General features: G+C 46.4%; 1 protein-coding gene across 5 annotated transcripts in view; it reads right to left on the bottom strand.

The window, feature by feature from the left end:
* Positions 1-402: 402 nt before the first annotated feature.
* Positions 403-25567, bottom strand: part of FRMPD4 (FERM and PDZ domain containing 4) — an 865179-nt gene continuing 840014 nt past the window's right edge. For 3 of the 5 annotated variants that reach the window (XM_045995842.1, XM_045995845.1, XM_045995844.1), the window contains 8 exons: positions 20905-21041; positions 18205-18331; positions 15930-16019; positions 15146-15328; positions 13068-13206; positions 7720-8784; positions 6022-7308; positions 403-4353 (listed from right to left, as the gene is read on the bottom strand). In XM_045995842.1, the coding sequence (XP_045851798.1) occupies positions 3029-4353; positions 6022-7308; positions 7720-8784; positions 13068-13206; positions 15146-15328; positions 15930-16019; positions 18205-18331; positions 20905-21041 (4353 nt within the window). In that variant the 3' untranslated portion in view covers positions 403-3028. Of the gene's footprint in view, positions 4359-6021; positions 7309-7719; positions 8785-13067; positions 13207-15145; positions 15329-15929; positions 16020-18204; positions 18332-20904; positions 21042-25567 lie in introns of all 5 variants that reach the window. The other 2 variants (XM_045995843.1, XM_045995846.1) reach the window with 2 other exon arrangements.

Here is a 25567-nt window from a genome sequence, read left to right as displayed (position 1 = left end):
TACTTTTGTGTATGTTTCAAAGCCTCAGAATAAAAGATTAATAGTGACACCCTTGGAAAACCAGGCTGAGGACTTCAGTATAAAGGACCACAGATACAGGGGCACCTGGGTGGCGCAGTCTAACCGACCCCTGGTTTCGGCTCAGGTCATGATCTCAGGGTTCTGGGATCGAGCCCCACGATGGGCTCTGTGCTCAGTCGGGAGTCTGCTTTTCTCTCCCTCTGCCCCTCTCGCCACCCACACGTGCACTCCCCCCTTTCTGAAATAAATAAATCTTTAAAAAAAAAAAAAAGGACCTGGAGTTACAAGGAAGTTTTATTCTCTAGTTCAGTGGTCTCCCAACTCGTATGAATGCGACCCTACCTGTGACAAGATTTTTGCATACATGCACCAGGCATATGCTTATTATTTGATTGATTTATTTAAAATGATGTACATATACCACCATACTATTATGCCATTATAAAACATACACAAACATAAAAAAGGCTAGATAAAAATAAACACAAGGCTCATTCGAACGTGTTCTTCCTACACTCTAGTGGACCTGGACCCCGCTCAGGAGCCCCATGTGTAGTGAATTGGGTGGGTGGGTGGGGGCTTGAGGTTTCCAAAGTACTAAAGAGTTTGTAAGAAACAGAAATGGACCAGAGCACCCATAGGCAATGGGAGATGATCTGGAAAGACCCAGAGCTGTTTCACAGAGGCCTCTCAAAGAACTGGAATGGACTGAAAGCTGTTCTAACTGGATAGGATTTGAACAAGGATCACCGCTTCCTTGTACACTCCTTTTAGACACATGCAACGCACAGAGTGTGTCCTGCCCGTACAGGCAGGAGACAATATGCAGATAAAGCAAACATCCCCCCCCCCACATGAGCTTGGGCGATATATTTGACGTAATGACTATGACGAAATCATCTTAACATTAAGTATTTACTCTGCTGGGTAATGCAGTAAAACTTTCACACACGTGATTGTACTTAAAAGTCATGACAATCCTCTGGAAAGAGATTTTCGTTTTCCCCTAAGGAAATCGAGATTTAGAAAACACGGATTAACTTTCCCGAGATGAATGCGGTAGAAAATGGCAGAGTCCAAATGTAAATCAAGAAGGTTCTGACCCCAGGCCCCATGTCCTTAACAATTAAACCATATGGCCTCCATGGGGAATTGACAAGTGTCCAAACCATAAGATTGTTGTGATGGTTAAATATATGTGATATGTTCAGCACATTTCTGACAAAGAACACACATCCTATTAATGTTAGCATTTTAGTACACAGAATATTTACCAAAAGTTTCCACAGTAAACACCATTAATATTGATCAATATCAAACACCAATATTTATAATTATAAGAAAATAATGTTGTATTATTTAAACATTATTTATAATAACACACACCTAAACTCCTTTTGTTTGCTACCATCTAGAAATATGTGTGACTTTTGGGATGGAGTCTCTATGAAACGACTGATGAGAAGAGATAGCGACTACAGATTGTTACGCCTTCTGCCCAGTAGGCCACAAAAATGAAGTATTTGCGCCTGGCATACTCCTGTCATCTTTTAAGGAGCCGTCTACACAGACAGGAGTAGGTGGAGCTTGAGCACTAAATGACCCATTAAGTACATATGTACATTTCAATTTTATTTGACAATTGCGGCTTGTGTCCTTTTGCTTTGACCCAAAGATACATTTGTAGACAGAGGACAGTTCTGAAAACTCTTTACCTTCTATTAGTTTCTCCAAAAGTGGTCAAATTTACCACTTGTTTGTTTGTTTTTTTACCCCCCAGCTTTCCTATTTCTATCTACTGATCCAAACGAGAACCTCTCCTGAACACTTTGTTGATCATGGCTTCTGTAATAGAGGAGCCATCTCTCCCTGATTTTCTGGAACATTCTGGATTTGAAACTGTCCCGATGTTAGGCTGGGATTCCAAATTTGGGTGGAAACATTGGCCCCTGTCCAGGTGATGCACGGAGCTCTAGGTAGAGCGCTGTGCCTCACAGGCTGGCGTCCCGCCCGCTTTACGGGACTGGATCTGCATGGACTCCGATGATCACTGATTGTTGCTTTTGGTAATTTTGCAAATACTTCACTAAATGTTCTGTCACTCTTAATGGAATTCTAAGTTTCGCGGTTGAGTTGGGGTGGGAAGGAAGATGACGTCTTTGGTTTATAAATTTTGACATTAAATCAAAGGAGATCTCTCTTTTCATCAAAAATTTAATTTTGATATTATTCCTTTCATTTTATGTAACTAGATAATCTCTAACTCTAGGTATTACCCAGGAACCTGCCCATCGTTACCCCTCTTTTTCTATTTGGGAAGTATTTTAATTATAGAAACAACGTGATGAGCGTTTGTAGGGACACAATAGAATCCACCCCCATCCCGTTTCGAGTCCAAACGGCATAAGCCAAAATTAAATTTCATGTAGGATTCTTGGAAGAAAGCATCAGATAACCAAACACTAGGAGCAAAAAATTAAAATTAATTATATATATTCTCTATTAACTCTTAATAGCTTCTTGGATTTTAAACATCTTCTTTGCTATTGCCAATGCTTAAAAATCGTAATTTTAAAATGTAAGTACTGTTTTATATACACTGTGATTTCTTTCTCTTTCTCTCTTTCTTTTTTAACTTCTAAGTATGAATGATATGGTCGCCAAGTATCCGCTTGGAGGGAGAGGGGATAGGATTCATTGTTTTGCTCTAACACGGTAAAATTTAAAACTTCACGTCATTTAACTGGAGTTTCAACTATATGAAAAATAGCCAAATGTCATCACTTGGTTGGATATTTCTTTTTCGTATATATATGTATAATATAAACAGAATACATCTGATTAGTACATTTCAACATTTCATCAGTGTGACTTGTATCTCCTATTTTATATAAAATAACAAAATATACAGAGAGAAGAAAGGAGACATCTGTTCATCGTACACATAAAGTAAATAAACGTTCACGTATGGCTTTGCAAAGGTAGATTATGATGTGACTTTCATACTTTATTTATTTAAAAGCATCTTGAGAGAACGCGTTAGTGTGCTTACGAGGGCGGCCATGGTGGTTGAATGTCGCGCCGAGAGTCCAACATTAGGATCCCCACTCGTCTTTCCCGTGGCTGCCTCTGCAGCTTTCAGGAGACAAATGTAGTTTATGACCACTTCGTTGATCTTTGCTACGATTTCCTGCTGCTGTGTTTCCGAGTTCACGACTTTAACTAATCGCATGCAAGCTTCCGTTAGGCAACAGAGCACTTGAAAGCTGGAAGTCATGGCTAGGAGCATCTCCTCTGGGCTCTTCTCGGCCATCGCCAGTTTCCTACAGGCACTTCCCAACTGTCTGGACTCGATGGACAACAGTTGCTTGTACTGAGAAAGCGTAAGGTCATATGCTTCCGGACGTGACTCCTCTCTCTTCCCCTTTGTCGCCCTGACAAGGCAGAGCAGCTCATTGGCATCGTTTTGGGCTGCGAGGAACCCATCAGGCATGGCGTACGTGCTCTCTTTTAGGGCACTGATTCTTGCAATCCGGGCATCGAAGGCCAGGTTGCTAAAGTCCGCATCCTCTGAGCCAGGCAGGTCTTCCGCCCAGACCTTCAGCACTGACGCTCTGGTCAGCTCCCCTCCTTGCTTCTGAAGCCCAACAGCCAGAGGTGGACTGATGGGTTCTGGCATGGCTTGAGTCATCTGTGGTCGAAAGAGGCAAGAGACCTGGCGGGTGGCCTCTCCCTCCTCTTCATCCTCATCACCGTCTTCATCCTGCCCTCGGTTCAGGAAGCAGTAGCTGAAAGGTCCCCGGCATCTCCAGTTGCTGCCTTCCAGCTTACGCAAGGGTAATGTCCTATACAGCTTGGAGTCTTTGTGAGCCACCGGGGACCTTTTGTGACCTTTCCCTTCGGGGCTAAAGAACATCGAGCTTTGGGAAAAGCTTTTGGTGAGCTTCTTCCCCAGGGGGAGTTCTGCTCGCCTTTCCGAACTGGCCTCCTGTGCTTCCGTGATACCCGGACACTTTAAGCTGACCGCACCCTTGGTTCTCTCCTGGAAGGTCTCCAAACCTACAGATCCCAAGAGGATACTGCTGCTACGTCCCAGAGCCCTCTGGCTGGGGGGTGTTCCAATGCTCCCCCCTCTCAGATCCAGTGGCCGCCAGTTCACAGCCTCTCCATATGCCAGATTTGCTTGGGAGAAATCATTAGGGTCTTGATTTGGATTTGGCACCTTTGATTCCGAGTGAAGGTTTGATGGTAGCAGGATGGGATCAGCTTCAGGATGTTGAGACCAAGCTGAAGGCATGCCTCCTCGTCTCTCCTTCCCAGGCTCTGTCAAAGCTACACTAGGGGTAGCAGAGAAACAGAGAGAATCATTAAGCATCTTATGGGTGGTCATTTTCACTCAATCTCTACCTGCTGTTTGTCACTTTCCAAGGATGTACTCTAGAAGGGCCGTGTTTGTCAGGGCCAGCCCCCTTTTCTACAGCTGCCTCCTGAGATCTCATCAGATTTCCATTTCAAAACATTTCAAGAAAGACAGGGAATCTGTTATTTCTGAAACTACGGATGTCTTTGGAATCGCAATCGTTTTCGGAGACCATGGTGTTTCGTGACTTGCTTCGTCCCCCATATTTATCTATTGGCATTTAGACATGTAATTAGAAAACACACACCCTAGATCTCGACTCTGCAAACATATTTAGGACACTGAAGTTTCATTTGAAGAGAGTTAGGTTAATCCTGGCATCAGTTATCTTTTTTTTTTTTTTTTAAGTTGGTCTAATTTAATGAATGCAAAGTAAATAAAGTCAACTTTTCAAGAGAACCCCACTACGTCTGTCTGGTACTGGATTTGAAGCAGAGACCCTGGGCGAGTTGCCCAACTTTTCTCAAAAAGTTGTCACATGAATTTAAGTTAAAAAAAAAAAGTTGTCATATGAAGAAAATATTCCCACCTCACAGAATTTTTGTGAGAAGAGGGACGCCAGGGGAAAGCTCTTGGTAAACCATGAAAGAGTAAACAGCATGCCTGAACTGGAGGTCAAGATGCTAGTGGAGTCATGAGTTAAGGAACATTCATAGACGGGTTTCCCAAGGTGGGTGGTGCCAACGGTGGGTTTGCGAAAGGAAATCATCTTAAAATGGCAGGAATGGAGAACCAAGGTGAGCTCTCCCTACCATCTACCGACCAAGGACGGAAGAGACAATTACTGATAAACTTTGATATTTGAGAGTGTGAAAGAACATCGGTTTTTGCCATGTGATGGCTGGCCAAATAGACTGGTGAGAGGACTATGTGCCCGCTGGGTGGCAGAATGGTGAAGGTGGCTGTGTTCTTGTTTCTACCTGTGCCCCTATTTTATTCTTTGGGGGGAAATGAAGCAGCTCGTCGTGCATACCCCTGGAGCCTTCCTGACCCCGAGGTGTGCTAGATACCTTAGGACACATGTCTAAGAAAGTCTTACAGAGTAGGTTGGGATGGTAAGCACTAGTGAAGGGCAAATGATCTTCCCAAACCCCTTCGACCTCCCCACTACCCTGCTCTATTAGCCTTCTTTGCCCCTCAATAATGAAAGGGCAAAAACAGAAATTCGAGGTCTTGAGAGGGACAGCTGTCTCTTGGGGCTCTACATCATACTGTCTCATAACCAAAAGTCCTGCTGAGTGCTGCTAAAAATCCCCATTTAGAATTTAGAAAAAAAAATGTATTGCTCCCCCCACATTTTGGAAGCAGGCACAGAGCAAGAGTCCAAACAGCAAACGCTATTCCTACTCTTGATCCGGATCCAGAAACGTCAGTGTTCACCGAACACTGTGGGGGAGGGGAGGAGCCATGATCGCTACTTAGTCTGGCCATAGTTTTGCAGCCTTAAAAAACAAACAAACAAACCCAAAACCCCCTAACTTGTCCTTTTCTTCCAGACTTTCTATTTTTCGGTTCGTCGTAAATCTGGTTTACGTGTTTTTGGCGTATAACGCAAAGCACTAAATCCATCATCGCTGTACCTGTGGTTTCCTTAATCTTGGGGAGTCGATGACATCCATCTCGCAAAGTGCCAAACAGGGGTTCCGCATTAATAGTTGGGTGCAGGGCGGGCACTGCCATCCGCGGACACATCCCTTCTGTCTGCGGGTGTAATTCCTTAAAGGTGGCTCCGTGGGGGGGCAGCCCCGCAGCTCTCTCCTCGGAGGGAACGTAACTGATGCCCTTTCCTGAAGTCTCGGGCATCAGGTGCTTGCCCACGGCAGGGCAGAGCGGGGACTCCACGGGCGTGGCACTCGTGCTGCTGCTGCCCGTGCCACAGCCCGCGTCCACCGACGAGCCTTGAGAGCTCTGCAGAGAAAAATGGCACTCGCTTTGTAACGAGGACATCCGCTTGGCCAAGTGGTAGTCACAAAGGCGGGCCACGCTGTCTTCCGCTTCAGGAAGCTTGGAAGGATGGTCACAGGTAGACGGGTCGGTGTCCTCGCGGTTATCTAAGTCTTTGGCTGAAGATACACAGGTCACGTCCGTTAAGAAGTGATCCCGTTGGCCAAGCGCTGAAACCTCACTGGCTTCCCCGGCAGGAGCCCCTTCAACCTTCTCTTCTGCCTCCCTTGTCCCCAGACCAGAAGCTCTCGGGAATGGGATCCCCGCTGCCGCTTCCAGGCCACTTTTCTCGGCCACCGCCCCCTCAGTGGCCACGTACCACCTTTGGCTGTCCTTGCGAAAGGCAGTTCTTTCCAGGTTAAAAGTGCTTAGGTGTTGGCTGTCCCTTGAAGACACAGTACCAAATTTACCTTTGGCTTCCTCCTCTGCCTCGGCTGTTTTGGTCCCCTGCTGTTTTTTCCCAGGCAGGTTCGCACTAGGGGGAGCCTTCCCCTCCCCATCGGCCAGCTTGCTTTTCCTTTTGCTGGTGCAGGAATACACCACTGACCCCATGTGCAGTTTGCTAAAATAGTCAGTGACCGACTTGGTCTCCATGGTTTCGGGCTCCATCTCCATAGGGTCTGGGGGAAGGATCTGCTTGGAAGGCACAACTTTGGGCGGGAGGTCAGTCACGGGGCGGGCGGCCAGGGCGTGGGAGGACTTGGGAGGCAAGCCCCCCGCAGGGGTTCTGGAGGTGGGGAACTCTGTCTGCTCCTCCGCCAGTGGGTGGTAGCCTTCGTGAGTGGCCAAGAACATGCGGGAGAGGCTTTCTGACTGCTTCTGTGCTGCGGCCAGTTCAGAGCTCTCAGTCATTTCAGAAGAGTTAGTCTCATTGCCCGAGTCTGACGAAGACTCGGGACTATAAGCCCGCAAGATGGCTACACCTGCATGCCGTAAAAGACAAGAACCGATTAATGGATGCACCAGAGGCACTCGGAGACATGTAAGAAAATGGGACTCGTTATTACTAAAAAAAAAACAACAACAAAAGACAAACAAAAAAACCAAGGTTTTCCCTTTGCAGTGAGGACTCTGAATTTATTGCACAATTGTTCCAGAAATGAGGAAAAATACATGCCACATATTAAAAAAAACAACAAAAAACAAAAAACAAAACAAAAAAACCCCAAAGGAAATCATATACACAAAAAACCCACGATGGTCGTTTCAACACACTTATGAAACGGGACATGCGTGAAATGGAGAGCGGCAGGTAACAGGACTCCGGGGGTAAATGGCTTGAGAGGACGAAATGCATGGTTATCAGTGAATAAATGTAACAATCATGAAAGAACCTGAATTGTCACTGGTCTGCTGTTCTTCTGACACGGACAGAGCTTCTAGAGCTTCCAGAGTGGAAACCACGGTGTTATCCAGACCCTTCTCGCACTTGCCCTCGGCGCTGGTGGGCACCGCATCAATGAGAGACACGGGGATCTCATCACCTTGCAGACCTCTGCCTGGCTCCTTGTCCTCGAGGAAGGAGGCTGCCTGGCTCTGAGAGTCCTCCTCATCTGAACTATCTCGAAAGCCAGGTGGGGGTGCAGCGATGGCCATGTTCAAGGAACGCAGCAGGAAGTCATCCTCATTGTCATCCCCTTCCGGAGGGGGCAGGGACGTGAGGTCAATGATGTCATCGCTTGACCCAGACAGGTTGAGGATGGCCGGCTGGCTCATCTCTCCCACCACGAGGTCCTCCTCACAGCTCACCTCGTCTTCGTCCTCCGCGTCGTCGGTGTTTTCTGCGTAACAGATGTCGTGTAGGATGGGCTCCTCTATCCCCTCGGCAGCCTCGAAGTTCTTCACGTCACCTATGTTTGCATAAACGGAATTTGCCACAAACTGGATGCTCTCGGGGTCCGGAGCGAGATCCAGGCCCTTCATGTCGTTGGCACTGGCCATGTAGAGACTTCTCTGCTTCTCCAGCAGCTCCGGGCTCTCCTCCAACAGTCTTTCGTAGCCCAGAGTCGGGGGATTCACACCATCATCCAAGGCGAGATCTCCGAAAATAAAGGACACTTTAGCTCCTCTCGGAGACTCCTGTGCTTTCTTCAGTGTTTCTGGTCCTGAGAGGGTCAACAGGGACCGCTGAGCTAGAGTCCTGTAGTTGGCCTCACATGGAGCATCTCCCGGCTGGGTCAGCGGCTGGTTGAGTTCATCCGGATTATAGGTGTTGTCTAGATACAGGTGCCGGTGGTCTTTGGGACACAAGGTGCCATCTGAAATATCGACCGTCTTCTTTTTTGAATCTATATATGTGATCTGGGCTTCCTGTTCCCCTTCGCCAATGAAGGTGGTCATCTGGGGTATACAGTTCCAGTCGGGGCCAAGGAGGTTATGTTTTCCTTTATTTTCAGTTCCTAAGGAGAAAGAATCATGCAAAGACAAGGTTACTGGGAGGGCTGTTTCTTAATTTCATGGCTTGTAGTATCACTTTTGGAAATACGGTCATGTAGCTTTCCGGATAGCGAACCAGTCGATGGAGGCTTCAGGCGTCAGGCTTCCCTGGTTAGGAGAACTGACCTTAACAAAATCGAGCCTGCACAAAATATAATTGTTATTTGATTTAAAAAAAAAAAAGAAAAAAGAATACCATCTGAGAATAGGGAACTAGAGCTTAACTCCATGTGACCCTTGGTTCTATTATTAGAAGACCTCATTTCTGCCTATGAACGGGAATATACAACATGCCTTTCAAATTCCTTACAGGCCATAGTTCAATCAGCTGTCATTCTAGAAAATAGATACCCCTTTTCTCAGTAAAGCAAGCGCTGACATTCCCCACCTTGTGGAAGAAGGTGTTGGACTTTTTCCTCACTAAGAGAAAGTCTTGTGTTTTCACCACATATTTTAGGAAATATTGTAGTGATAATATAATAATGTCACAATGAAAATAATCTAATATATACATACATAATATGATAATATTATAATGAGAACACAAAACCTCTATCTTCCGTCTTTGTATTTCCTAGTGGGTGTAAGATTTTCCCGCATAAAGGTCAGGATGGAAGCCCGCGTGTGTGCGCGTGCGCGCACGTGTATGATTGCGTAAAGTGGAGTGCATTACAGGTAACGTACTTCTCTCTACTATTTCTTTTCTTTTCTTTTTTTTTTTTTTCCCCTCTCTGCTATTTCCAAGCGTAGTTAACAGTTTGGCTAATTTCAATTGTTATTGGTATCAGGAGAACTCCTGAGGGTTTGTTTGATGTTCCTTATGAATTAAAATTGCAAAACCCTAATTTGAAAATCATTGTTTTGGCTGTTCCTCAAGGGTCTTCCAAGAGGAAATTCTGATGTGGAGATTTTGCTCTGACATTTAACAAGACAAGGCAGTGTGTCATTCTGTCAATATTGCTTTGTAGATTCCAGAGGAAACATTCTGAGGAAATGTTGGGGCCACACATTCTCCCATTTGTGCCCTCAAATTGCCCCTGGGCCTAAGTCTGGATAATACTGACATCAGCTGTACAAGACATACGGGGAGAAAAAATCAGTTTTATGGAAGATGTTTTTGCTTCCCCCAAGTGGTACACATTAAACTCAATGCTGAATGTTGTTCCAAGTCCTTTTGTTAAATGCACGTATTTTTACGAGTAGCAAGTAAAGGTATAATTTTGAAGACACTGAGCTGTTCCATGAGAACCATATTTACATGCTACCCGATGATAAACAGACATGTGGGAGTTCAGCACTGTTTTATGAACAATTTCGATGATGACTGGCTGTGTGTGGGGCGGTGTGTAGGGGGATTGAATTGCTGGGAGACGGAGAGGGGTTTAGCAAAGCTGTGACAGAGCTCTGGGTTTAAACTAGTGGCTGGCAAATTCTTCCTACAAAGGGAGGGCTCGATGGTAGACATTTTAGATTTTGTGGGTCGACTGTTCGGTCAAGCAACCACTCAACTCTGCTCTTCTCCCATGAAAGTAGCCACGGCCGTCACACAAAGACATGCATGCAACGGGCTGAACAGTGGCCTCTTCAAAAGACAGGTCCGTTCTGTGAATATGACCTTATTTGAAAAAAGAGCATTTGCAAGGATAATTCAGTTACGGCTCTTGAGATGAGTTCATCCGGATTATCCGTGTGGGCCTTAAATCCAACAACCAGTGTCCTTATAGGGGAAAAGCAGAGGGAAATATGGAGCCCCACAGAAAAGCGGGGAAGGTGATGCAGAGATCAGAGTCATGCAGCCATAAGGAATGCTGCTGGCCCCTGAAGTTGGGAGAGGCAAGAAAAGATTCTCTCCTTGAGCCTGTGGAGGAAGTATGGCCCCGTTGCTGCCTAGATTTTGGACCTGTAGCCACCAAAACTATGAGAGAGTAAGTTCCTGTTACATTAAGCCTCAGGGTTTTCGATAACCTGGCATGGCAGCCCTAGGAAACAAGTATAATGTGCACGGCTGAGTGCCAATAAAACTTTATTTACAAGAACAAGATCTGACTCGTCAGCCATCTTTCGCCAACTTCCGGTTTAGAACAACATGAAAGCTGAACGGAGCGGCGGCTAAAACGGTTGATTGATACTTACTCAGCTCCCCCTAATGCTCAGAGGTCATAGCTATGTGGGTTCAGGGATTCTGAAAGTAACTGGAGGTTAGTTTTCAGGATAGGGAAGAAATGGGCTTGCTGTTCCTTACTAGAGATCTTGACTAAGGTCTCTGATCAATTTGAGGTAAGAAGAAAATACACACTCAGTCTTGGCTTCCTTCCAAAAGGGTGTACTGGCTTGGCTTTTGGAATGATTTTAGAGACACAGAAGGATGTGGGTTAGGAACTGGGGTCTACACCATGGCCTAATCTTGTGGGAAGAGTGTGGACCAGGGATGAGGGGGTCTAAACAGGCTTCACCCTCCATGCTTCTTGGGTCTCGGAGGGTCACATTACATTTCGAGTCACTATTGAATGGACAGAATGGAGGCCCTTACTACTGTGACTGTTGTTGAAATGGTAGGTTTCGTCTTTTAAACATACCTGTACAATCTCAACAGTCCATGGGGAAAAAAGGTTCCATTTTCAAGATCAACTTTAAGATTTGAAAATAAAAAGCAAAAAACCGGTTCTCCAACATGAAAGGGTTGTGTTACACCACAGAACTGATCTTTGGAATTTCCCAGGCCGGGGCGAAGTTGTTCGAAATCTCCTAGCTCAAAAACCTGTGATCCCACAAATGTTCACCACCAGAGGGGCACACCCTTGCCACCGCCTTCGAGTTCCTTTCCTGTTTATTTTTGATCCATTTGCGTGTCTCAGGGTCTTCCCTTGCCTTATGTCTGTCTTCCTTTCCTTTCTCCATTTCTGTCACTTCTGTTCTCGAGTTCTCCCACTCCTGCTTCCCCGTCCCTTGTTGACAGAAGTTCTGGGCATCCTTTTAGGTGTTGTGCACAAATTCCTTCTGAACCCTTCCCTTGCCCACTAGCTTCTTGATCCCGATTTTACAAAGGAGAAAACCGAAACTTAGAGAAATGGAAACAAGACGCTTCCAGGTGGGGCTGGATCATGTCTAGTTGTAATTCCAAGTTGCCTTCTGGCATGCCTTGGCCATCGCTCTCACTTTCTCTCAGGTTCCCCTTCTTTCTGTGACCAACTGCTTTCCCCTCCCTGGCCATCACCAGCTGTGCGGTCGTGCACGTCTACAAGTGACAAGATATTTTGGGAGTAATGATTTATGTTTGCTGCCAAGTCAGAGAGTGAGAGGATTTCCCCTCCCCCCGCCCCTTTCAGAAATGGTGACAATGGGATTTGTTCTTAAGATTTTCCCTTTAGGAGAAACCCTGATTTCAGAACGCCCTAGTATGATTTTCTCGTGGGTCAGCAGCTCTGGCTTGAGGGCCAGTGCCTGTCCATCAGCCACGTGTACTGAGTGTCCCCAGTAGATGGAAGAAAATAATCAAACACTACAGACAAATTCTAAAGCAAATGAAAACCACCCACTCTCAGAGAAGCTGTTAACACCGCTGTCCTCCTTGTTCCCACTCGGGAACTGTCTAGTCCTGTCAAGTGGCTGAACTGGTTGGATGTCTTTGCCGTATCAGTGCTCCCCCTACAGAGCTAAGATGGCTGCGGGCGTTCTTTCTAGAGGCCCAAGTCCAAGTACTGGGTGATCCCTAAGTCGTCCAGTGGGTCTCAGAGGTCCCAGAATCCTGGATAGAAGTCGGATATAGAAGGAGGTGCCCAGACATCGAGGCCTAGGGCCCCTTAAGGAGGGAAAAGCCCTAAGCAGAGTGGGGGGTTGGGGGGACGGGGGGCCTTGCAAGTCCTACTGTGCATTTTACCATTAGTTCTCCCCATCCTGAGTTCTGGAAGAGCAAGGCAATAAAAATTCCGTCACAAAGACTGATGCTTACTACCTTCAGAATAGGAAAATCACTCCCTTTGAAACACGTTCAGCATTTCCAAGTGACGAACCAACACCACTCCCTTTGAAACACCACCATTTCCAAGGGACGAGTAAAAAAGGATGGAAAAAAATCAATATTTTCATTAAAAAAATAGACCATATCAGAATTATTTGAAGGCTTTTGTATTACATTTGGACACTCGATTTTTGTATGAGCACAATTTTAACTTTTAAAGAAACGTTCTTATTGTTGTCAGGTAAGGCAGGGGATGGGTAGTGCTTCATGAGTTTAGGAAGAGAATACCTGTTTCCTGGGTCCCTGCATTTTTCTTGTTGGCCATGTTAAATATTGACCTCCTGGAATCCACAAGTAGCCGGTAGTAGCCAGCAGTTAAGCAGGCCAAGTTCATGGCATCTGATGATTCCATTAGGAGTGTGATGGGCTACACAAAAGAGAATATTTTGGTTAAAGCCATTCCTCCTTAATGAGCTCACAACAGTTGCACTGGTGCTTATGAAATATAACAAAGAAAGTTACTGGGCAACCATTTCATTGGAGAAATACAGAAGGTCAGAAGTAACACCAAGAGCCTTACTGAAAAACATTTCGGTGACACCATCTTGAAAGTGGAGACATTTTGAATCTTCCCAGGTAATATTGGGATGGGAGAAAAAACAACAACACCGATTTTGTTTCCAAATAGTTAACATTTTGAAAAAGTGACAGGTAAGGGGTCAGTGACCAAATGTGAACCTGTGATCTAAAAAATCACGGGAAGATGAAGTTTGGGTTCATAGTGCAAATTCGTGTTGAAAAGAAGTAAAAATTCCAGTGGAAATTACATCTAAGATCAAATGCAAAGTGTCAAAAAGATCCAGGATGGGCTGCTTGTAAAAGAAACTGTAAATTCACAGGAGAACAAAACAGAGATGGGAGCTGAGAAAAGGCCTTGGTAAAACTTTCTGGAAAGAGTGAGGCTAGCATGTGGTTGGAGACGAGTCTTGGCCATATAGGGAAGAGGTGGTTAGTTGAAGCAATTATTCTCTTTGTATTAGTAAGGGTGGGCTAGCGGGTGGATTCCCGGTGAGAGAGATTGAAAACCTGACAGGAATAAGGGAGGGATATGAAAGCAGACACCCAGAGAGGCACAGAAACATCGAGGTGACCAGCTCTTGCTTTCAGTCCAAGGTATAGGACTGAAATGATACCAGGGTATCAGACCCTGGCCACATTTGATGACCCTGGCTGATGGAATCTACCATTCTACCCAAAGTCCCCATACTACTTGATAACCTGCCTTTCCTTTTCATTTCAACTGAGGGCCTCCCTTAAAGCATCCCACAATTCTTTCCTTATAGGAAAGCAGGAGACCCCCCCATAGGGTCTTGCCACCTACTTCCGTTGGGTCGGATCATCCCGTTATCAGGTGTGTGATGACTGCCTCCAATTCACTCTTTTCCCTACTCTCTCTATGAGGGGCCACTGTTGTTAGCATCTCTGCTCACAGAGTGAGCCAGACGTCCCAAGTCTGTTCTTACACTTGCGTTGCCACAAAGTCAACCAGAGGCCCTGGATTCGGCCCATGAACGCCACCGGCCGTGGCCGCCATGTCTGAGCTCCATACTCTCCAGTCCATAGTCTCTGTTTCCCGCTATAGAGGCTTTTCGATTTGCTGTGTAGACAGAATCCTGGCCTGTTCTCAGAGCACTCCTCCTGACTGACACGGTTTCCTTTTCTCCATGGAAACATCCGGCCCCAAACCAATGACTCATCCACTACTGGGACAAGAAGGTAGGCAGAGGGGACCTGGACTATTTCCTGTCAACTTCCGCTTCGGGAGTTGAGTTCTGCCCTTTGAGGACAATGTCAGATTGTTGTTTTAAATGGAATGGCCATGACATTCACAGGGGCTAGCCCTTCAGTCAGTACTAACGGCTATAGCAGAAAAAGGCTAACTGACAGAAATGCTCAGCTTTTCCCAAAGAATAAACACACATGGACTGAATGGCCGTTCTAAACAAAGTTGGGAAAAATATCCCTGACTCTCTGGACAGGAATATTCTAGAAGACTAGCAGAGAAAAACCTTCCCACTCTCTCTCTCTTCATTCACATACTTAGGAGCTACAAAGGACCTTAGAAACGAACTCGTTTGCTTTCTCGTGTACAGATGAAGTGGTCGAACAACTCGTCCCCAGATCACATGGCTCTTTAGGGAGGACTGGAGGCCTCTGGCTGGACTTGGGTGGATTTTTCTCTGTACCTCGTCCCATCTCTGACCCTCTGCCCACCGTGCAATGTCGGCGGCTTTGCAAATAATAGCGGTGTTACCACAAACGAGCTTTTCAGATCAAGGTGCCGGGTCAACAGCTGAAAGATTTACCTTCACATCCAGCACGTGCAGCTCTACGCGCACCAAGCTGTCCTCCTCGGTAAACATCTCGATTCTGTTGACATGGCTGAAGTCGGCTAAAAGAGCCACTAGGTTTGTCTTGGTGTTTATGACGTGGCTTATGCCGTATCGGGGCCCAACCAGGAGAGTCACTTCTGAACGCTTTTCCGCCTGCTGAGAGAGGAGGACAAATCCTAAAAATCCTAGACCTCTAAAACACCATGCAGACTTGAGCCTGACCGTCTGTTCTTGGAAGATCACATTTTCTTTAGCAAGTATTCCTCGATTATATTGTACTAAATCAGCCAGTTAGAAGAACCAGACATTACGATCGCGTCGAGGCGCTGATCAATCATGAATAATGTAGAAAGTAACTGTTATCCCAGCACATACTTTCGTAATCATGAGACACTCTTAGAAACGAGGATTTTTTGGTTTTGTTTTGTTGTTTCTTTTTTAACATGAAAGCAACTTATGGCCCAAAGATTTAAAAGAAGGCCATTGTTAGAGCACATCGATGCTCTTGGTTCATCATATTTCTTTTTCTAGGGCATTCTACAGTGGCGTTATCTAGTTTAACATTTCTTCTGATATTTCCAGACTGTGCTGCAGTCGCTTAGAAATGAAGGCTGGAAAAGATTCACAGTCGATTTGCTTTTGTCAAAGGCAGCTCATTCAAGACAGCCTATGGCAGTGCTATTATGCAGGTCTCCGTGGCTCCCAAGGGAAAGCAAAAACAAACAAACAAACAAAAAAACAACCAAAAAGCAATTACCACTAATGTTGCCTTGAACACACGACCCCCATACAGTCGAAGGTCACTGAGGAACTTGAGATAATGGACCTTGGCTTGCAGCGCAGAGAGCTGAGGAGAGAAAAGAAACCTCCGGTGTTACTTGCAGTGGGTGTGGCCGGGTTTCTGCTGGAGACCAGCGGAACAACTGGGCAGAACTGGGGGGCGGGACAAGGAGTCTGGATGAAGAGTCAAAGGAAATGGCTATGTGTTTGGTTTCAGGATAAAGGGCTGCAATAAGGCATCCAGATGAAAACCCGTTTATTTGGGGGGAAATGTATGGGAGTGGGTGGGTCATAGACATGGATATGCTGGACCAGGGCACTCAACAAATGAGAACAAGATGGTAAGCTATTCCACTGAAATGTCTGCTTATCAGAGACTCCCGGAGTCGAGTGGTGCTCTCCGATCGCGGGTAGGGACAAAGCAGGTCGTGTAGAGGAGACTCACCTATACAGAGTTCGTGAGAGCAGTTTTGAATACACACTGGCCATCTACCTACAGCCTGCGAAAGAGGCTCTCCTCGCTCATCTCAAGTTTCCTCCGGACTTTGTAAGTTTTGGGGGGTGGGTAGACTTTCGGCGCTCCAATCATTGGGGAAAAGTTGGAGCTTGCTGGAAGTCCCAGCTTGATTAGTTCAACTCAAGCATCTTTTGAGTTTCGTGAAGGATATTAAAAAATACAACTTTATCCAGATAAAAGTTATCTTTTAAAGATTTAAAAATGGAGATTCCCACCTCTTAAAAGGAGTCCTTGATTGTTAAGGCTACCTAAACACATTGTTGAGTGAGCACTGTTCAGCCGTCCTCCTCCTTTCAAAAACCGGGAGCACTTTGCAAATTGATTTGAAAGCAAACCACTCACTCTTGGCTAGAAAAACCGACCTTCAGAGAAAAACAGCGATAGATAGATAGATCCTAGAGCAGTTAAGCCGATTATTACAAAATCAGTGGGCCATGCTTGAAAAAAATCCCATTGAGCCAATCGAAAGAAATTAACTTTGGGCCAATCAGAACCGAAATTGAAAAAAAAGGAAAAACTTTTTGTTTTTTTAAAGTTTATTTATTTAGGTAATCTTTACACCCAACGCGGGGTTCAAAATCATGACCACGAGATCAAGAGTCGCACACTCTACCCACTGAGTCAGCCAGGTGCCCTTATAAAATTTTGATCCCTGACATCCTGCTGGATTCCCGTGAGCTGAATGCTTGCAGAAATGAGGAAGTAAGGCAACAGTGGCTAGAGGGTGTCAAACCTGATTTTACATTTTAAAAAGCCATGGGGTGAGGAGGGGATAGCGGTAAGTATGTTTTGGCCAGTAAAAATGACTTATAACCCAATACCAAGACCAAAGAATTACCCACATAAACAGTGATTTGTATTCGAGCCGCCCAAGTTTCTATGGCCAATATCAATTGTTAAGTGTTCTCGGGCTGTTACACTGCTTTCGACTTTATAGGTCCTGTATTTTTAGGTTCCTCTTTCTGGTTCTTGAAACCCTTTGCTTTTTATTACCTATACACATAACTCTCTATTCTGACCCACAATCTATTTTAAAATGTCCTTTCTGTTTCTTCTGATAACAAAAAAATAAGGGAGACTTTAACCCTAACGATGGTGAATGGTAGAAATAATTTTATCTTTCCTTCCAAAGTAAGATTTAATTCAGTGGTTGTCAACCAGGGGTGATTCTGCTCTCTGGGGCCCATTTGGCTGTGTCTGAAGATATTTTTCTATGTCATGATCGAGGGCATCTTGTAGGTAGAGACCAGGGATTTTGCTAAATACCACACAATGCACAAGAGGGCCTCCCTCCCCCCAGCAAAGAATGACTGCAAATGTCAACAGTGGGGAGGCAGAAACCCTGGTTTAAATAATGTGATAGCTGGTTTGCGAGGACCCTTGCTGGCTGCTGTGCATTGAAGATGGCAATTCTGTTCTCTGATCACAGGGTCTCGGTGGCTATGCAAGGTTCTCTCGCACGCACACGTGCACACACGCACACTCCATATAATAAGTCTATAGCTTACAAGAAATAAATAACTTTCCATAAGAACACTGACTTGTCATTAGCCTTAGAAACAGGTGGATAGTGGAAAAAAAGGGGGAGGGGGTTGATGTTATTATACAGTTATTGCCTCTGAAAGTTCGGTGAGTGCTAAGTATTTTATTCATGTGCTAATTTTAAGCATTTTTAAAAATGCACACAAGCCTTTCTCTTTAAAATCCATTTTCTATTAAGATGCAAATGTGATACCTTTTTACCCGGTGGTACCAGGTTTTGATTTGCTTTGACAAGGTGTGAAAGTGCTTTCTTTATGTTCTTCTCCTTCATGCTTTGCAGCACAGCAGAGGGAAGGAAAGTCTCTAATCCCCATTCTTTTCTGTAATAAAGAGCATATCTTTAATTTCACATTCTTGTGATGATTAGTTATCTAAGACAAAATGGCGCTCTGATGTTGGTTGGAAGAAACGAACTGCGAGGAAGTCAGGAAATGGAGGTAGGTTCCCAATTCACGAGGCAACTTTGAATTTACACTCGGGAAACCTACTATCGGATGGGTAATACATCTGTTTGCATTTTCAAGGAAACGTGTTCTCCCCTCTCCAGGGGGAATGCCTTTGGGACCAATGGGAATTGAAGAGACAATTTATCCAACCCACCGCCGAGTCCCATTGAGTTCATTTATGTGTCTGAGTATGTATTTCCAACACAGTTTCTCCCAGTTCCTTTGTTTATTGCCATTGTTTCTATCCCTCCCGTTGGCCCACACGGTCTTTCTCTCTCCGGCAACTCCTTCGTGCTCCCAAAGCCATTCTTCCCTTCCCTTTCCTCCCTCCTCCCCAGGGGCTGCTTCGCTAGAAATATACACTTGTCTTCTCTGCCAGCAAGATGATGTCTGTCTAGGTCCTTCAGGCAACATTTCTGCCTGGTGTGTGTGCATGCGTGCATGCGTGAGTGTGTGAGGAGTGCTGCTGGTGTGCAATCAGCGTGGGGTTCATGACCCTGATGGGAAGCGTGACGGTCACTCAAAGACACAGCGAGGACTGCGTCAATACAGGTTTGCCGAAGGCCCATGTCCCCAGCGACAGCTACAACCCTACCCCAACAATGCTCCATATTTTGAAATCTATGAACTCTACCCTGATTGGCCGGATGCCCAACCAGTGTCTCCTAAATACTGTAAAGACCACCAAGATTTGGTCATTTCTCCTACGCCAGATCCTCTCCAAAGAAGGGAAGGAAGACGGCCTTCTCCCCCACTTGACCACCCACACCACTGCTAGTTACGATGGGGTTTTTCCACGATCACCACGTCCTCCTCCTCCTCCACGGGCACCTATTTCTACCCTTTGTCTTGCCCTCCTTACGGGCTGCCTGGTGATTCTACTTGTATCAGTATTTTAAATCATATCTATCTTTTTTTCGAGATATCATTTATTTGTCTGAGAGAGAGCAACGCATGTGCACAAGCAGGGGGAGGGGCAGGAGGAGAGGGAGAAGCAGGTTCCCTGCTGAGTGGGGAGCCCAAAGCAGGATCCCCAGATCACGACCTGAGCTGAAGTCAGATGCTCAACCGACCGAACCACCCAGGCACCCCTCGTATCTTTATAATCGGATCACAAGTCCTTTATGCTTATTTGTACTTTCTGCTGGCCTAGCGTGAATCCTACATAAAATGCTCAGTGAACAGGTGAGTAAGTTAATTAATGAGAACATTATCATAGACTGTTCTAGAGTCTTACTCAAGCCAGTCATCTCTGGGAGGTTTCTGACGGTACCATATTCCAACTAGCCAAACGTGGGGACGGATAATAAGAACAGAAATGCATTTTAATGGTCCGAAACCATGGCAGGTTGCTCAGGCCGCCTTTTCACACGGAGGCCCGTATCATCCGTGCCCAGGAACACACGAAAGGGGAACGGATGAGGGAGCGAGTGTGTCTGACTGAGTGTAAGACCCCTCTGGGAGCTGAGTCTCTCTGAGGCGACACTCACAGGCTGTGTGGCAAGAAAGACATAAGCCATCCGTGAGAAAGAGTGGGCCGAGAAGGGAAAGCCCACGGTTCTCAAATCGTACACCAGGATTTGACCCTCGGTGTAGACGGGAGAACCGAGAGTTGTGAGCCTAAGGGCCTCGGAGTCAGCAACCTGGAGCTCTCACCGTCCCCCACACGGGCTCACGAACTCTGCCGAGAAGAAGCGATTTTATTCCCTGGTGGGTCAACCTGGCACGCGGGAATTTAGAAAGGCTTTATCCGCAGCCCCCGGGAAGCTTCTCTGGAAGGTAGGATTTCACGTAGCTCGCCCACCCCTCGTGCACATCGGGAGGGCTAAAGCCTTATTGTTTTGTGGAGATTGGCTCCTGTCCTGCCATCAACTTTGAAATACGAACACTCATCAGAGCTGCCAAGATTCAGGGAAGGGGTCGCAGCCTCAACACAGGGGCTTCCACCCATCGCACGGACCATAGCGCAAGGTGGAGGCCCCCATCTGGCACCAGACCTGGGTTCGAATCCTGAGCCCTCTAGCTAGTAGGCCCCGGCACTCAGCCAAAGCCCTTTGTCCTACTGTGCCTGGGTTGGCTCATCTGTAAAATACAGCAAAAAGGCTAGTTGTCTCCCAGGGACGTCGTGAGAATGAAAGACCTTCATGCCTGAAAAGCGCGGAGACCAAAGCTTGTCTTAGAATCAAGTCCGTTCAGACTTTGAGAACTGACATCTCATATGACATCCGATCCTTCTTTGTACCACGATTCGCTAAAGGCGGCTTATGGAAGAAGTGGGTCTCTCCTACCGAAAACGGAGCGACGTGCGGACGCGGTGCCCCTGTTGAATGAATGCCCCGCTGCAAACGACATCAACGTTGGAAACAGAGACAGACGTCAAAAATACCCTTGGGCGTTACGGAGGCAGCATCCCTGGGCCTGAATTGCCTCCGAGGCTCAACACTTACTCGATGTACTTGAGGGAGATTTTCTGCGTTTGCTTGGTGGTCACGGTTGCGATGTACATTTGCAAAGCGGCCAGCCGCAGGGCGATGTCGTACTTCAGCTCTGGCCCAAACCGCTCCTGCACCACGTCGTTGCAGCTCTGCAACAGACACCAGCAGAGGGCGCCACGGGTCAAGGAATGGGCCGCGGCGCGCCGCCTCGGGGACAGGCGACAGCACTTCCCCAAGGAGGTCAAACGTGCAAACCTTTCCACCAGGCCGCTTGGAAGCCGGTCGGAGCTGGACTGCACGCACACAGACACAGAGACCACGTGCAACATGCCACATTCACTGACAAGTGAGCTGCTATTTAACTTTCGAGCTTTTTGTAAGAATAATTAGGAATTTAGGTCGGTCTCCTAATACAGGGGCCGCAAAAGAACGCGAAAAGCACATGTGGCTTCTGCTGAGGTTGGAATCCTGGGTTCGAATCCTATTCCTCCACTACAGAGGGGAGGGCACTTGGGCACACAACCTAAATGTCCCGTGCCTCAGTTTCCTCTTTTGTAAATTGGGGACAATACTGCTCCCCATTTACAGGGTTACGGTGAGGATTAAATGAGATAACAGCGTCAAGCCCTTAGGGCTCTACCTGGTATGTTTTAAGTGTTTGGGGGCCTACACAGCTGTCACCAGGAACATCTTTAACTTCCTCTTCGCTGTGTAGAGCAGCTTTGGGGAGGTGGAGCTAGCAAGGCGATGGACAGCAGCAGCTCTGGGCTCACCCTCCCCCACCCTGCGTCACCCCCACTGCCCCCTCTACCCCCCGCTTCAGAATCCTGGCTTTGCCAATGCCCCCCCTGCGCACATAACTTCAACCACTTTACTCTCACAGCCTCAGTCGACTCATCTGTGCAATGGGGATTCGTGCTAATGACCTCACTGGGGGTTGTGCCAAGACCGCGAGAGCGACACATCAAAGCCGTGCTGGGACTCTGAGAGCACCATCTCATATCCCCCGGCCTCAGTTTGCTCATCTGTAAGAGGGAAATGCCTACATCTCATGGTGATGAGCAGCAAATTGAACAGTGGCCGAGAAGTGTGCTTTTTTAAAAAATGATTTTATTTCTATATTTGATGCAGAGAGATCACAAGCAGGCAGAGAGGCAGGCAGAGAGAGAGGGAGAAGCAGGCCTCCCGCTGAGCAGAGAGCCCGATGTGGGGCTCGATCCCAGGACCCTGAGATCATGACCTGAGCCAAAGGCAGTGGCCTAACCGACTGAGTCACCCAGATGCCCTGAAAGGTGCTGCGTCCTCTGGGACCACAGTGACTGGCTTTCTAGTGGTGTGCTCAGTCGTCAGGAGCAGGGCACAGGGCTACACATCACCGGGAAGCACCGTATTGCTTCGTTACATCCTGCATATGTGTGCACATGCATTTTCCCGGAAAACTAGGCTAGCCTCCTTCGTCCTTGTTTGTCTTGTTCCGAGATTTCAAGGGCCAAATGGACTCGGAAACTGTTAGGCTCTTTTCCAAGAAAAGCACATCCATGACCCCTTCCTATATCGACTTGACTCAGTGGGAACACGTACCACTGTACGGTTTCTGCGCAGAATATTTACCCTTCAAATACTGACCCGTGCCCTAGTGGGGTCATACGACACATGCTCTGTCCCTGTGCTCTAGGTTCGTGCCTCTCGGCTTATCCCTCCACCCCTAAGAGGGACCCATTCTAACCCGGCCTCCGTCCTTCATTCTGTCTTCTGCCTTTGCTTCTCCTCCACATCTCACACCTGCCTGGACCACAAGCACTCTGTGCCCGAAGCAGGTCCAACAGGGGGCGGGACACAGGGCGGTCTGAGTGAGGGCAGCCTTGGAGGGTCATTCCGGGCTGCCATTTTGTGTTCATTTTGGGTTTCTCAGCTACTTCCAAGGGCCTAAGGGGTGTCCATCAAGGGGCACCATGGGGTGGAGTGTCACATTCCTGTCTCGTGAAGGGTGACGGTGAGGAAGGCACGGGGCCCAGTGCCAGGCCATCACAAGCCCTTGATGCTTGCTGGTCAATCATTTTACTGACTGGCTTTCTTTTAGGACTGCTCGTGCAGGTCACGTGTGAACCAGGATTTTAGCGCAGGATTGAGAGACGAAAGCTTTGATCCTCGGCTCTATCAACCACTGAGCCAAGGACCTCAGACGTGGCATTTCATCTCTCAAGTCTGTTTTATTACCTGGAAAGTGGGCTAACTCTCCAGGTTGTTGGCACACCTCTTAAGGATGCTGCGTAAATTGGAATGTGTTTTGTTAGGGTGAGTCACCGCCATCATTTCTCCGAGGAGTTGTGACTGGGACTGTTGCTTCCCATCCCTTTCGTACCGTGTGTTTAACCAGACTTCTGGGTGAGGTTTTGGTCAAGGTGATTCGTCACTTAATTACATTACATAATGAGTTCAGACGGACCCTGGAGAATCACCGAGAAGTCTGACGTATATGTCGTGTGGGACAGATCATGCTTTTATAACTCCTAACTACAGGACTTCAAGTACAGTTCGCACAAGCAAACGGCGGGCACGGATGTGCTGCAGCAGTCCTCACGGGCCCTACTCTAGGCCTAGAACAGTTCATGTACAATAGACACGTTGCATATTAACAAGGAAACCAACGCTGCGCCAAGACAGCAGACGGGAAATTATGAATCACAACTGTCTGAAGGGTTAGGGTTTTCTGTTACTATATATGCTAAAATCTGTACGATACTTCACAGCCCATTAGCGAGTGGGAGGTAAGCAGAGGGTGCCTCTATTTTCATTGTCATGGTTCATCTAGCGTCAACGGCTGTTGTCCTCCACGGGAACCCACTAAGCTGAACAGACTTCGGTCTTTGTCATACGAGCGACAGCAGTTTTGCTTACTCTTCTGTCCTCTGGGCTAACTCTCCTGTATCCTTTTAGTGCCTTAGAATCGACACTGGCACCCAGCACCATTTGCAGACTTCTGTTAGATGTCTCAGACATAGCTCACATGCTGCGAGACCCAGGCTGATGCCAGGAAATTCTCATTTCCTTTTCTTGGTGGCGGACATAGGAGATGACGGGAGCTTAGTTTCAGTCCACCACACGTGGCTTCCCACCTCCTTCCCTCCCTCCACTGGCTACTCCTTGACGAGCTGACTGGCTGGTCCATCGGCCATGCAACAGCCAAGGCGGGCAAGCAGAAACATCATCCGTGATTTTTTTTTGAGTCCCCAAGCGAGATCCCCAGGCAGGGACAATGGTTTGGAAGCGTCCTCTTGTGAATGGAAGGAGTACGTAATCATAGAGAATGGTAAGTCCGTGCTCGGACTGGCACCTGTAACTATCTCCTCACAACTAACAAGATTAAAAAAAAAAACAAACCTATTGTATCCTCTGAGCTGCTATGGCAAAGCCCACGGTTGGGTCTTAACAGGAATGAGGGGGATGAGGCGGTCACATCTGGGTTCTTCGGCTGGCCGGGGAATAGGGCACAGAGTTGAGAGGTCCAGGTGACCGAAGTGGAACATTTAAAAAACCCAGGTCATGACAGTTTTACGTTTCTTGATGAACAGGGCATGCTGAATTGGACTTGGCTTTTCCAAATGACTCACGGTTATCTTCGGGAACATTAATCATCCTACTGAGCCGGAAGTAGCATGGTCTCTTCCAAAGACCATGGAGGTGGGGGAATGTTTAAGCGGGCCTTGCCCTTAGCGCCCCATCTGCTGGAATGTTCTAGTACACATTCTGCTTGCTTTTCTTTTTTTGTCCTTCAACTTAATTTCTGTGCTCTAGGGCTTATTGCCACTTTAATTTATGTCACCATTCCTAACCTCTGGCATTTATCTTGTCTAGGTCTCTCTGCCATCTTCTACCGGTTTTCTTTATCCACTCAACTTTTTAAAGACCACAGAAGTTTTGAAATAAACAAGAAAATACTGAGAATAGGAAAAGAGCAACCAGTGTATTAACTACCTAGAATTAACAAAGGTTTCTTTTTTTTTCTTCCTTTTTCTAACTTCTTTGTTTTTTTATTTCTTACAGCTCCAGAAATCCTTGCCTTATACAGGTATGCTCAGCCAAAGGGAGCACGTCTTTGGGGGGCTTTTTTGGGCCTCGTTTTGGTATTTTCTCCTTTTTTTTTTTTTTTTTTTGTGCCAGGGGAGGTTACATTTAGGTTTACAATCTCTTTGAGTAGATCTAATGTAAGGTGCTTAAACTTCAGGCAAACGGGCTCTTACTGTTTAATGTAATTGTACTGGGAATTTAAGTGAGAGTAATGGGAAGCAGTTACGGAAAAATACAGGAATATCTCCTAAATGTCAAATGAGTAAATTCCCTCTGGGGCAAACTAGCAAAGATTTTCATCTCTTGAAACCTTGTTTTTTGAGAATCGTAACCCAGAATCGGAGAGAGTCTGCAAAAGATACTATTTTCACAAAGTCTTGTTGCTTTGAAATTAATTTTTCCATTATAAGGAATATCACATTTCAGAACAATTGAAGTACCAAATAAATGAGTAAATAAAGGAGTAAAGAAAGAAGGAAAAGAAAATATTTTTTATAGTAGAATGCCAATTAATAAATGAAGAAGAAATAATGGAATTAGAAAAATCATCACTTTGAACCATTGCAGTAATAATGGGTTCGGGCAAGAACCATCAGCGAATACTAAA

Source organism: Meles meles, chromosome X, assembly GCF_922984935.1.
Source record: "Meles meles chromosome X, mMelMel3.1 paternal haplotype, whole genome shotgun sequence".
NCBI classification, from domain to species: Eukaryota; Metazoa; Chordata; class Mammalia; order Carnivora; family Mustelidae; genus Meles; species Meles meles.
This window is presented reverse-complemented; position numbering and strand designations above follow the sequence as displayed.